This window comes from Podarcis raffonei, chromosome Z (assembly GCF_027172205.1).
Source record: "Podarcis raffonei isolate rPodRaf1 chromosome Z, rPodRaf1.pri, whole genome shotgun sequence".
Classification (NCBI taxonomy): domain Eukaryota; kingdom Metazoa; phylum Chordata; class Lepidosauria; order Squamata; family Lacertidae; genus Podarcis; species Podarcis raffonei.
The window spans coordinates 50882118-50896484 of record NC_070621.1 but is presented as its reverse complement, the minus strand read 5'-3'; the positions used below and the strand labels follow the sequence as shown (position 1 = coordinate 50896484).

At 44.3% G+C, this 14367-nt stretch overlaps 2 protein-coding genes across 3 annotated transcripts in view; one reads left to right on the top strand and one right to left on the bottom strand.

Annotated features, from left to right (window-relative positions):
• Positions 1 to 14367, bottom strand: part of LOC128406711 (P2R1A-PPP2R2A-interacting phosphatase regulator 1-like) — a 328756-nt gene that overhangs the window by 164251 nt on the left and 150138 nt on the right. The window lies entirely within an intron of this gene.
• LOC128406701 (ensconsin-like) overlaps positions 1 to 14367 on the top strand; it is a 68737-nt gene that overhangs the window by 45908 nt on the left and 8462 nt on the right. The window contains exons 13-15 of the mRNA XM_053374288.1: positions 4748 to 4883; positions 7254 to 7413; positions 13260 to 13364. Of these exons, the coding sequence (XP_053230263.1) occupies positions 4748 to 4883; positions 7254 to 7413; positions 13260 to 13364 (401 nt within the window). The remainder of the gene's footprint in view (positions 1 to 4747; positions 4884 to 7253; positions 7414 to 13259; positions 13365 to 14367) is intronic.

Sequence of the window (14367 nt, the reverse complement as noted above, 5' to 3'; positions counted from 1 at the left end):
TTTCTGCCCTCAGGATTTTCAGCCCGCCTCCTCCGTCGCAAGGAAGATCCTTTTCGGATACGATCCGATGTCCCGGATTCGCGCTCCCTCTCGCTCCTCAGGCGACTCTCCTACTACCCCTTTCCACACCGATTTAATGGATGGCACCTGCTCCCCAAGCATGCTTCCTCCGCCTCGAGATCTCGGGGAAGACCAGGGAGCTAAGGGTGGTTTCCTGCGCAACTTTGCTCTGGAAGCTTCACGGCAGGGAGATGGGGCAGCTGTCAGCCCTCTCCGGTGCTTTAATTTCCCATCCCCTCAGAGGATCGGCCCAGGTTATATTTATACCTCCCGTTCCACTATCAGTCGGAGATTGCCAAATAACCAGCCGGTGACTATGGCAACAGACCCCTATGTTCTGGAGAAATTGCTCCACACCTTCCAAACCATGCGGTGCAGCGTTGACAACATCAGTCAGGAGCTCAGGGTGCTGAACACCCACCTAGCCGATCTCTCGCACCACTTTAGCACACTGCCTCTTCCTAGCCACTCTCCTCACAATGGCCCCGAATACTATGGCTGAAGAGACCGAGATCTCCCAACCTTTCTAGATCAGGCCTTGTGTGCTTGGACCCCTGTCATGCTTTGACTGGGAGGCACAATTACTTGACAGGGAACAACTCTTCCCCTTCATGCACCCATAGCTTTGAACAGCCAGGGAAGAGACCATGGCGGCCTTGTGCATTTATAATCCCTAGGTACTAGGCTCCGTCACATGACTTGGGGGAATGCTTGGCACCATCACATTAATATGTCTACTTTCCTCAGTTTGATGCTTCTATTGCCATATCACTTTAAATCAAAAGCAATGCCAGAAATTGTCTCCAGTGGTGTACGTGTGTGACCTTTGGCAATTAAAAATGTCTCTTCAAATGCACAGAGCAGTCTTCTTTTATTTATCCGTGTCTCAGTAAGTGCCATGCATATTAAAACACTGGTAGTCCTTCCAAACAATATCTTGAGAATTTAGAACAGTAGCACTGTCCATGATAATAGTCCAACATGTACCATTTTTTTCCTTGTCTAAGACTAGGGTTTTTTTTACCAAAAAATTAGGTTTAAAATTGAGAGCTCGTCTTATACACAGGTAGTGCTGAGCGGTATTTTCTTAATTTGGAGTCCCCAAAAATAGGGGGCGTCTTATACATGGGGTGTCTTATAGTCGGAAAAATACGCAATATTGTGTTACATTTTCTATAGGATAAGGGTCGGTGGGTTGATCTGCTTAGGTTCTGCATTATTCAGACTTGAGAGCAAGAAACTTTTGAACCCAGGAGCAACTAGAAGCTCTACATGTCTCTTAGTTGCTTTACCGTCTTAAATTCAGAAAAAATGCAGGGAAAGTTAAACTAGGGATTGGGAACTAAATTTGTTCTTGGACACCAGAAGGAGTTGGGGTGGCATGGAGGACATAGATAGGGAATAAAATAAAGATTTTGCTGCAGGGGGTCTGGGGTTCTGGAATGAGTTTTCCTTCTCACTTCCATTCCCTGCAGAAAATGGACCTTGACGGTTGATCCAATGTAACAGTCTACATACCCTATAGTTATAATCGTTCTGAAGCCATGGAGACAAGCTCCTAAAAGCCAGGGGAGGCAAACTAAGGTCCACGGACTGTCTGGGAATCAGCATGTTTTTACATGAGTAGAATGTGTCCTTTTATTTAAAATGCACCTCTGGGTTATTTGTGGGGCCTGTCTGGTGTTTTGACATGAGTAGAATGTGTGCTTTGATTTAAAATGCATCTCTGGGTTATTTGGGGGGCATAGGAATTCGTTCTTTTTTTCTTTTCTTCACAATATAGTCAGGCCCCCCCCACAAGCTCTGGGGGACAGTGGACTGGCCCCCTGCTGAAAAAGTTTGCTGACCCCTGGTGTAGACACTTCTGAGCTAGATAGGTCCAATGGTCTGACTTGGTAGAAGGCAGCTTCCTAGGTCCCTATATGAGCTTGCGTTATACTGAGTTAGACCACTGGTCATGTTGGCCAGCATGGTTTGACTGATGGTGGTACGCCAAGGTCTCAGCAGGAAGCACCCGCTCACTACCCAATGTCTTTTAAAACGCTTCGGGAGGAAAAATCTTTCCAAAGATTTTCAATTCATTATTATTATTATTGGTTTTTATAAACAGGAATGATGGTCTACAAATAAGTTGGCCCAGTTTTCTCCTGTCCTTTATCTCTCACAAAAATAGCATAGATTCAGGTAGGTAGCCATGTTGGTCTGACACAGTCGAAATATATATAAAAATTAAATAATTGTCCAGTAGCACCTTAGAGACCAACTAAGTTTGTTATAAATAGCATAATAAATGTGGATAGTTTTCTGTTTCAGTGACATTATAGTCCAAAGGTTATTCATGTGTGCTAAAACTCAGTCTTAAGTTTTTTCTTTTAAAAAAACAACAACATTTAACCACATCAGTTAACCAAAATGGATACATTTGCTATTATGTTATTGTTTTAGTGAAATGAATTGTTTAAATTGTTATGAAGGAAATGATTATTTTCCCCCTTCTAATCAAGTACAGCAGAATAGTTTTCCAAATAGAAAATTAACTTATTAAAATTCACCATCATTTCATCATTATCTGTCTATGTATTTCTAAGAGTAGAACCAAATCAGTCATTTTTTATATAACTGTAAAAACCACTCTGAAAATTTATTCTTCCAAAAAAGAAACCTTCCTCTGGTTGTCTATATGAAGATGATACCAGCGATAATGAGTCTTTCTGTAAAAAAGGGTGGGGGGGGGGGGAGAAAAAAGATTTAAATCAAGTCATACTGACTAGTGATTGAAATCAAGACTTACGGACGAGTGATTTAAACATGATTTAAATTGATTTGATTTAAATCAGATCCACCCTGGTTTAGCCTTCTGTCTGTTTGTCTGCCTGAAGCTTAAGTAGCAATTTGAGAACCAAATGAGTCATTTTTTATAGATCTGTAAAAATTTATTCTTCCCAAATGGAAACCTTCCCCTGGTTGTCAATGTGAAGAGGATGCAAGCATCCTTTCTGTAAAAAAGGAAAAAAGATTTAAATCTCTTTCTCCTCCTCCTCTTCCTCCTCCCTTTTCTCCTTCTCCTCTTTCTTTTTCTCCTCCTCCTCCTTCTTTTTCTGCTTCTCCTTTTTCTTTTTCTCCTCCTTTTTCTTTTTCTCCTCCTCCTCCTTTTTCTCTTTCTCCTCCTCTTCCTCTACCTTTTCCTCCTCCTCTTCCATCTTCTTCCTTTTTCTCCTCCTTTTTCTTTTCCTCCTCCTCCTTCTCCCCCTCCTCCTTTTTCTCTTTCTCTTTCTCCTCCTTTTTCTTTTTCTCCTTTTCCTCCTACTTTCTTTCACGATCCCTCGTAGCTGAGTAAGATTGTCTTCCATAAACATGGTTTTAACAGTAAGTTTGTAAGGGGCTGTGGGGACCAATTCTGGATCCACACATCCTTCCACAGCGGGGACACCAGGTGGGAATAGATCCCAGCGAGGCTTCCTTCCTCTTTGCCCGTTTCTCCCTTGTGTCCCGAGTTTGAGTGTCTTCAAAGCCCAGGACACCTTTGGTCAAGGCTGTTCTCAACTGGAGTGCTCGCAAACCAGTGCTTCCCAGTTGTCAGTGTTTATGCTACATTTAAAAAAAAATTGCCTAGAGAACTTTAAACCTCTTTTGAGGACCACCAGCATGATGCTTTCCATTCTTAAATTCGGAATAGAGTAGTTGCTTTGGAAGATGAGAATCAGGCATCTGAACAACATGACCAGTCCAAAGTTGATGTTGAAGAAACATTGCTTCCACACTGGTGATCTTTGCTTCTTTCAGTACACTGGCATTAGTTCGCCTGTCTTCCCAAGTGATGTTTAAAAATTCCCGGAGACACCTTTGATCAGGGGTGCCCACCAAACTTTTTGGATGAACATGTGTGAGAACTGACCAAAGTTGTTGAACTTTTTTGGGGGGGATTGAAGTTGTTGAACTTTTTTTTAGGATTTAACCCCAAAGGTTGTTGCGCTTTTTTAAGGACTGAAGTTCCTGAGCTTTTTTAAGGATTTTACCACAGGGCATAAACTGCCACAGTAGCCGGCGGGCCGGATTGGGCCCCCGAAACCTTGGACATGCCTGCCTCTGATGGAATCTTTGGAGGAGTTGGAGAGGGTGTTGATAAGTTATCCATGTTTCACAAGCGGAAAGTAAGGTTGGTAGTACAATAGCTTGAAAACGAGCATCTTGGCTTCCCCGCAAATGTATTGACCCTAAATTACTGGCACGACGGGGGTCCGATCTCATGGGAGGCAGCCGTTTCCCACAGCAGGAAACAGGACATATACATACACACACACATACACACATACCGTATTTTTCGCTCTATAACACACACCCGACCATAACATGCACGTAGTTTTTAGAGGAGGAAAATCCGTAGGCATGCCACCGTAGGCATTCCCTCCATAACACGCACAGACATTTCCCCTTATTTTCTAGGAGGAAAAAAGTGAGTGTTATGGTGCAAAAAATACGGTACGTTTGTGTGTGTGTGTGTGAGAGAGAGAAAATTGGTTTTTGCACATGGTTTCCAAACATAACATCCCATCTGATACAATATAACAAACCTTTGGCTATCACAGCCTAGACAGGAAGCAGGACTTAATACAGGGCACACTTTTCAGCAGATAAGGCGGTTGTGCCGACAACTATTTCCATTCATTTGGACCCCTTCTTTTTCCAGATGCAAGTAGCAAAACCACTCTGGCAACCACAACGGCCGAAGAGGCGGCGAGGATCTTGGCCGAGAAGCGCCGTCTTGCAAGGGAGCAGAGGGAGCGCAAAGACCAGGAGAGAGCTCAAAGAGAAGAGGAAGAAAGGTACTGTATATATAAAAATATTTTTTTAGTTTTTCCAAATATTTTCCATCCAAACATCAGTCTTGTATACAAAATATAAAACCATTTGGCTGTTTCAGCCTAGGACTTCCCTCCTCCTCGACTAATGGTTTTCCAAATTAATCTCTAATTTATTTTTTTTATAATAGTAATTTTTATTGGTATTTCAATTTTTTCCATCATAACAGCTTTCCTATAAATTACATATAGAAACATTTGGCTGATAATCCTGGAACTTCCCTCCTCCTCAACTAATGGTTTTCCAACTCAATCTCTGGTATGCATTTTGTTCTTATTAATATTACTATTAAATCATAATCTTAAAAAACAGTTTGTGAATTGCATTAAGTAATAAATGATAATCTAACCTACAAAGCTTCTTGTAACCCTACTAGCGATGTCAGTTGTTTACAGTTGTCTTTTAAATACAACTTAGATTTATTCCAGTGTTTCAAGAAATTCTGGTCCTGCTGGTTCCGAATTTTCCCAGTTTCGCCAATTTGGCATAATCCATTACTTTCATTTGCCACTCTTCTTTCGTTGGGATCTCTTCTTGCTTCCATCTTTGGGCTAGTAATATTCTCGCTACGGTTGTAGCATCTAAAAACAATGTTTTATCTTGTCTGGGTATGAAAGGTACTGTATTTTTCCGTGTATAAGACTATATTTCCCCACAAGTTTAAAATGGGGGGTTGTCTTATACACAGAATGTTACCTTTCTTTCTTTCTTTCTTTCTTTCTTTCTTTCTTTCTTTCTTTCTTTTTCTTTCTTTCTTTCTTTCTTCTTTCTTTCTTCTACAAAAAGAGCCCCAAGCCTTATACATTGGGGCGTCTTATACATGGAAAAATGTGGTAAATCAATACAGTGGTGCCTCGCAAAACGAAAAACTCGCAAGACGAAAGAGTTTTCCGTTTTTGAGTCGTTCCGCAAGACGAATTTTCCTATGGGCTTGCTTCGCAAGAAGAAAGCCCATAGGGAAATCTCCGGGGACCTCTTTTAAATGCTGGCGGTGGGGAGCAAAGACTTTCGCCCACCGCCGGCCTTCAGAAGAGGTCCTGCATTTCTCCGCTGCCTTCGCTGCCGACCCCCAGCATTTTAAAAGCCCCCGGGACAGCGGAGACTTCTCCGCTGTCCCGGGCGATCTTAAAATGCTGGGGGTCGGGAGGAAAGCCCTCCTGTCCCCGGAGCTTCAGAAGGCTGTTCTGAAGGCTGGCGGTGGGAAGAAAAGCCCTTGTCCCCCCCCCACCCCAGCCTTCAGAAGAGCTCGGGGGACAGAGTGTCCCCGGACCTGGTCTGAAGGCGGTTTCCATAGGAACGCATTGATTGATTTTCAATGCATTCCTATGGGAAACGGTACTTCGCAAGACGAAAAACTCGCAAGAAGAAAAAACTTGCGGAACGAATTAATTTCGTCTTGCGAGGCACCACTGTAAGGGGCAGCCATTCACACCCTCCTTCATATTAATGATTCTGCTTTCATATTGCCATTCCGTTGCTGTTAAGTTGTGAATGGCGTGTCTGAAAATGTCAATGCCTCTGGTCACCTGTGCTTTAGGAAAGATGCCGTGGTAAGTCACAATGACACCCAGTGCCGGATTTACGTATAAGTTCAGCAAGCTCCAGCTTAGGGCCCCCCTCTCTTGGGGGCCCCCAAAAAAATTAAAGGGGAAAAACCTGGATGTACCTTTGCAAAATATAAGATAAAAAACAAATAAAACCAACATACAGCTACCATGTTTTGTTTTGTGTTGTGTTGTGTCGGCTCCTATTTGTGATGTGCAAATGGCTTTAGAGATCTATTAGGTCTCTAAATTACCATATAGCAGGGGTCAGCAAACTTTTTCAGCAGGGGGGCGGTCCACTGTCCCTCAGACCTTGTGGGGGAGCGGACTATATTTTGGCGGAAAGAAAAAAAAAAGAATTACTATGCCCCACAAATAACCCAGAGATGCATTTTAAATAAAAGCACACATTCTACTCATGTAAAAACATGCTGATTCCCAGACCGTCCATGGGCCAGATTTAGAAGGTGATTGGGCCAGATCCAGTCCCCAGGCCTTAGTTTGCCTACCCATGCCATATAGCATATATTCAACACAAAAGCAGCAACAATTGGTTGTTGTCTAGAATGTAACTTAAAGGGGAAATCTTTGGAAAGATTTTTTTTCCTCCAAAAGCATTGTATTTTAAAAATCCAATTTACATTTTAAAAAAATTGATTCAAATTTTAAAAAGTCTGATTTAAATTTTAAAAATCTGATTTTTTAGTATTCTTTTTTTAAAAAGCATTGATTTTTATCCTACCTGTGCAAAAGCAAGGATCTGACCTGTTGTCGATTTATTTGGAACAGGATCAGAAAGGAAGAAGTCGCCAAGCGAGCCCTTGAGAAGCAGGCCCAGCTGGAAGAGGCCCTCCGGGAACTGGAAGACGAGAGGAGGGCAGGGGAAGAGGAGCCGCAAAGGCGGGCCGAGCAGGAGGAGCAGGAGAAGATGGCCGAGCTCCAGCTTCAGGTTTGGACTCGAGGCAGAGTGGAAAGAGGCTAGATACTGGAAAATATTTTATGTTCTGGGATGCTCAGCAGTCTGCAAAAAGCACCCTTTGGGGGATTGAGGGCAGCAGTCCCGGGATCCAATGGATCTTAATTTTCATTTCAGGTTTCTTAAGTGCCAGCCAAGCTCCATTTTTAAATCTACACCAGTCAAGTGTGTTGGGACCTCTTACTGTAATAATCCCCATTGGTGGGCGAAAACTTCCATGTCTTTTGTTGTTTTGGTGATTCCTGCCCCTACTTGATGATGATGATGATGATTTATTATTTCTACCCCGCCCATCTGGCTGGGTTTCCCCAGCCACTCTGTGCAGCTTCTGACAGGAGATTTTTTATTATTATTATTATTATTATTATTATTATTATTATTATTATTATTTGTATCCCTCCTTCCCCTGCCAGAGTTGGGCTTACATCATATTAATAACACACGATACATAAAAACAAGCAATCAATGGATTAAAATTCAAATAATTTAAAATTAAACTAAAGAAATGGCAATCCTCAGGTTAATACATCAGTCATAAAAAACTTCCCTAAACAGGGCTGCAAAGTAAGTGTTGAGTGGTTCCACCATCTCTTGGTCACCCAATAACTTCTCTCTACTACTCAATGATTCCATAAACTCTGCTTAATCTAGTTGTGCTGAGTCTTCTTTTGACATTAGAGTTTCAATTTCAGAAAATGTTTAACAGATAAAGTATAAGCAATATATTAAATTTTTAAAAACTGGGTAAAGATATAGTCTTATATATGGAAAAATACAGTGTTCTGGCCACCTCCCTCTTGCAGTCTTTTGATACTTCAGCTGTCAGCTTTAATAATAATAATAATAATTTTATGTCTACCCCGCCCATCTAGCTGTGTTTCTCGAGCTACTTTGGGTGGCCTCCGACAGGAGATTAAAAATACATTAAAACATCAGTCGTTAAAAACTTCCCTAAACAGGGCTGCCTTCAGATGTCTTCTAAAAGTCAGGTGGTTTTTTATTTCCTTTACATCTGACGGGATGGCGTTCCACAGGGCGGGTGTCACCACCAAGAAGGCCCTCTGTCTGGTTCTCTGTCACTTGGCTTCTCGCAGGGGGGGAGAACTGCCAGAAGGCCCTCGGGATAGGGATCCTGGCGTCCAGGGTGGAGATGCTGCATCAGGTCTACTGGGGCAAGGCCGTTGAGAGCTTTCAAGGTAAGCACTGAGACTTTGAATTGTGCCCGGAAATTTCCTGGGAGCCAACACAGGTCTTTCAGGACCGGTGTTGTGTGGTCTCAGTCAGACTTGATTCAAATCCTTTATTTTACAGAAAGGTTCAGCTTTGCTGGCTTCCTCTTAATATTGACAACCAGAGGAAAGTTTCCTCTACTGGGCTACTTAGAGCTTTCAAGGTCTGCACCAACCCTTTGAATTAATAATAATAATAATAATAATAATAATAATAATAATAAGTTTTATTTATATCCCGCCCTCCCCAGCCAAAGCCGGGCTCAGGGCGGCTAACAACAATAAAATAGTGCAACATTCTAAAAACATTTAATTATAAAAGTTAATTAAAATCAAATTGATGGCAACCATAAGCTTAAGTTCTGTAAAGATTGCCAAAGGAGGGAGTCAGGCTGTGCCCTGACCAAAGGCCTGCTGGAACAGCTCTCTCTTGCAGGCTCTGCGGAAAGATGTCAAATCCCACAGGGCCCTAGTCTCTTGTGACAGAGCGTTCCACCAGATTGGAGCCACAGCCGAAAAAGCCCTGGCTCTAGTTGAGGCCAGCCTAACCTCTCTGTGGCCTGGGACCTTCAGGATGTTTTTATTTGAAGACCATAAGTTCCTCTGTGGGACATACCAGGAGAGGCAGTCCCGTAGGTCCGAGGGTCCTAAGCCGTATAGGGCTTTAAAGGTTAAAGCCAGCACCTTAAACCTGATCCTGTACTCCACCGGGAGCCAGTGCACCTGGTATAGTACCGGGTGAATGTGATCTCGCAGCGAAGACCCCGTAAGGAGTCTCGCCGTGGCATTCTGCACCCGCTGGAGTTTCTGGGTCAGTCTCAAGGGCAGCCCCACATAGAGCGAGTTACAATAATCCAGTCTGGAGGTGACTGTCGCGTGGATCACAGTGGCTAGGTCAGGGCGAGAGAGGTAAGGAGCCAACTGCTTAGCTTGGCGGAGATGAAAAAATGCCGCCTTTGTTATAGCTGTAATCTGCACCTCCATGGAGAGGGAGCTATCGAAGATTACACCCAAACACTTAACAGACGATGCTGGCACTAATTGCAGCCCCGCAAAAGATGGCCCCTCAATTCCATATCGTCCCGTCCCAGCCAGAGGACCTCTGTCTTTGAAGGATTTAACTTCAACCGGCTCCCACGTAACCATCCAGCCACAGCTTCCAAACATCTGATCAGTGTGTCTGGGGCCGAGTCAGGATGGCCATCTATTGAGAGATAAAGCTGGGTGTCATCAGCATATTGATGACAACTCACTCCAAAACTCCGGACAATCTGGGCAAGGGGGCGCATAAAGATGTTTCATCCAGAAACCCACCAAGCTGTTCAGCAACCACTCTCTCAGTCACCTTACCCAGGAATGGAAGATTCGAAACTGGGCAGTAATTGGATAGATCTAAGGGATCTAATGATGTTTTCTTTAAGAGCGGGCGCACCACTGCCTCCTTCAGTTCCCCTGGGAATGTCCCGGTTCCAAGGGACTAATTGATGATATCCCCCAGGGGGGCCCGCATCTCGTCTGGACACGCTCTAATCAGCCAAGACGGGCGTGGGTCAAGAGGACAGGTGGTGGGCTTTCCAGCTCAGAGGAGTCTGTCCACATCGGCTGGGGATATCCGGTCAAAGTGGTCCAATACTGGACCCAAGGACAGTCGAGGGGCCTCCAGTTCCTTTATTGTATCCAAATTGGCAGGGAGGTCATGGTGGAGCAACAGGACCTTCTCTGCAAAAAAGCTCGCAAATGCCTCACAGCTGTGTGTCAAATTGTTATTTAAATTTGGCTGTCCCTCTAGGGACTTTAAAGACCTAATTATACTAAATAATTGCGCTGGGTGAGAGCTAGCGGATGCAATGGAGGCTGAGAAGTAAGACTTCTTAGCGGCCTTCACTGCCATCTCGTAGGTTTTCATAAAAACCCTATAAGATGTTCTTGAGGCTCCATCACGGGCACCCTGCCATACTCGCTCTAGCCTGGAAACGTCCCGGGAGCCAATACAGGTCTCTCAGGGCCGGTGTTATGTGGTCTTGGCAGCCACTCCCAGTCCACAGTCTGGCTGCTGCAATCTGGATTAGTTGGGAGTTTCCGGGTCGCCTTCAAAGGTGGGGAGTACACTTCCTTTGAGGCGTGACTGGCTAATTCCCTAAGGCCCTGTATTGGGATTCTGGCTGGGTTTGACCCAACTTTATGTTAATACTACTAATAATAATAATAGCATGGTCTTGACCCAATCTATTTATCAGCCCAATCTGTTTCCTTGGGGAAGTGGGAATAACCCTAATCCACGTATACTATCCTGATATCACTGGAGCGGTCTTGGTGGTGGGCTTGTATACATATACCAGGCTTCCTCAACCTCCACCCTCCAGATGTTTTAAGACTACAACTCCCAACATCCCTGACCATTGGTCGTGCTAGCTAGGGATCATGGGAGTTGTCGGCCAAAAACATCTGGAGGGCCGAGGTTGCGAAAGCCTGAAGTAAGGTAAAAGGGATGAATCCGTTCCAGACTTTTAAAAACAACCCCTAAAACAGCCATCAAACTTGAATTTTCTCTCTGACAAGACCATGGATCTGTGAAACGAAAGCAATCAACAATGTACTACAGTCACACAATCTATCCATCAGTAACTGAACTGGGTTCCACACAATCACACACAAAAAGGAGCCGCAAAAACACAAAATAAATCACAAAAACAGACAGACCTCAGCAAAACACTCAAATCAGAAAGATTGCACTCAAAATGGAACACTTTTGGCTTCCGAAAAAACATTCCCCAACCAGAAAACTTCCTTCCGGGTTTTCAGTGTTTGGGTTCTGAGTTGTTTGAGTCCCAAGGCGTTTGAAGACCAAGGTCTATGCAACGTGGGAATAATAACAATTGTACAGGGGAACCCCAGAGTTTGCAGAGGTACACGCACACAAATTATACCAAACAGTATAATATATTTTGGGACATGGGTGGCGCTGTGGGTTAAACCACAGAGCCTAGGACTTGCCGATCAGAAGGTCGGCAGTTCAAATCCCCACGATGGGGTGAGCTCCCGTTGCTTAGTCCTGCTCCTGCCAACCTAGCAGTTCAAAAGCACGTCAAAGTGCAAGTAGATAAATAGGTACCGCTCCGGCGGGAAGGTAAACGGCATTTCCATGCGCTGCTCTGGTTCGCCAGAAGTGGCATAGTCATGCTGGCCACATGACCTGGAAGCTGTACGCCGGCTCCCTCAGCCAGTAAAGCGAGATGAGCGCCGCAACCCCAGAGTCAGCCATGACTGGACCTAATGGTCAGGGGCCCCTTTACCTTTTATAATATATTTTATATTTTGATTTTGTTCTGCAAACCACCCTGAGACCTCCAGTTATAGGGCAGTATATAAATTCAATAAATGATAATAAATAATGCCCCAAAGCCCCACTAAAGAGCCCAGAGGACTTTTCCAGTTGATTCTCAACGTAACCTGGTGACTGAATAGGCCAGGCATCGCCAAACTTGGCCCTGCAGATGTTTTGAGAGTACAGCTCCCATCATCCCTAGCTAACAGGACCAGTGGTCAGGGATGATGGGAATTGTGGTCCCAAAACAGCTGGAGGGCTGAGTTTGCCTATGCCTCCTCTAATACTGGGGGGGGCGGGTTTGAACCCCTACAGCCCATGGGATATCTGCTTGCCAAGACCTACAATATCTGTCATGGGGTGTGGGTGGAGAACGCCACATCTGCTACATGATGCAGGATCAATAATGATGATGATGATGATGATTAATTTACTGTTTCTACCCTGCCCATCCCCCCTGGCTCTTAGCTGCTTAATAGCAGTTATTGGGTGCCTGTGGTGGCACTCCAGATTTTGTAGGGCTCCAGCTCCCTTCAGCCCCAGACGGCGTGGCCATTGGCTGGGAATGGCAAGTTGGCATTTTAGTAACTATGGAAGGGCCACAGTCCCCCACCTCCCTTGCCATTATTATTCCTATTGTCGTCTTCTTTTGCAATCCCTCGTAGCCGAATCAGATTGTCTTCCATCAACATGGATTTTAGCAGTGAGCCTGTAAGTGAGGGTGGAGGCCAATTCCGGATCCGCACGTCCTTCCACAGTGGGGTTTCTGGGCGGGGGTTGATCCTGGTGAAGGTTCCTTCTTCCTCACCCGTTTCTCACTCGTGTCCCGAATTCGAGTGTCTTCAAAGCCCAGGACACCTTTGGTCGAGGCTGTTCTCCAACTGGAGTGCTCACAGGCCAGTGTTTCCCTGTTGTCGATGTTTATACTACATTTTTAAAATTTGCCTTGAGATCTTTCAACCTCTTTTGTGGACCACCAGCGTTACACTTTCCACTGTAAGGCGATACACAACATGACCGGTCCAAAGTTGATGTTGAAGGATCATCGCTTCGACACTGGCAATCTTTGCTTCTTGCAGTACACTGGCATTAGTTCACCTGTCTTCCTGAGCGACATGTCAGATTTTCCGGAGACTCCATTGATGGAATCTCTTGCACACGCTGGACACCTTGCAATTTGGAGAGCTGTTCCCGGTTTCCATTCGGGTGGGGTTTTGGGAACAAAAGGGTTTTCCAGCGGTGATTCCTCTTCCCCCCAATTTTAGCGCGAAGAGGCCGAGGCAAAAGCTCTGGAGGAAGCCGAGAAGCAGCGTCAGGAACGGGAGCAGATTGTGCAGCGGAACAAGCAAGAGCGGCTGGAGAGGAAAAAGGTGAGACGCCTTCCTTTTCTGCTCTCAGTCCCCTGTTTCAAAAGAATGAATGAATTTATTTCCGTCGGCCATTGCAATAAAAGAGTATTGCAGTGTGCATATACCAGGCATGTCCAACATGTAGATCGCAACCTACTGGTAGATTGTGGGGTGTTCCTGGTCAATATCTAGTCTCTCAGGGATCTCCTCCCACCACCTCAAAAAAGAAAAAGTAAAAAGAAGAAGAATGAAATAGCTCAACAACTACTGTTTCTACTGTTTCCTAAAGAAAGCTCAACCACTCTAGCTTCCTAAGAAAAGCTGAGCAACTTTGCCTTTCCAAAAAAAGCTCAGCAACTTTTGTTTTCTAGCCAAAACGTTGACCATCAGATTAAGGTCCACTATTTGACTGTAGATTCATGAACCCTCAACTGTGTTCATTTCATTCATTCATATCTTCAGTTCCATTCATTCATATCTTCAGTTCCATTCATTCATTTGCTTCCTTAGAAAAAGCTCAGAAACTTTACCTTTTCAAAAAAAGCTCTGCAACTTTTGACTCCTAGCCAAAAAGTTGACCATCAGATTAAGGTCCACTATTTGACTGCAGATTCAGGACCCTTAACTGTGTTTTATATAATCGACTTTTTACTATGTTCTGTGTATTTCACAGTGCTCATTCAGTTCCATTCATTCATATATTCAGTTTCATTCATTCATATATTCCATTTCCTTCATTCATTTGCCCCTAAAAAAAAGCCGAACCACTTTGGTTTCCCAGAAAAAGCTCCACAACTTTGATCTGTCCAACAACAACAGGTAGGTCACTGCCTGATTTTTTACACTGTGAATAGATCGCAGCCTCTTGGGAGTTGGACATCCCTGCCATATCCTTCAAAAGAGACATATAATGTTTCATGAAAAAGCAGCTGGATAAGCCCTTGGGTGGACGCAGACCATAGCAGTGGATACAAGTCGAAGGCTGGGACTTCCCTTGTACGCTGGCGGGGGTTTGTGGGTGGGG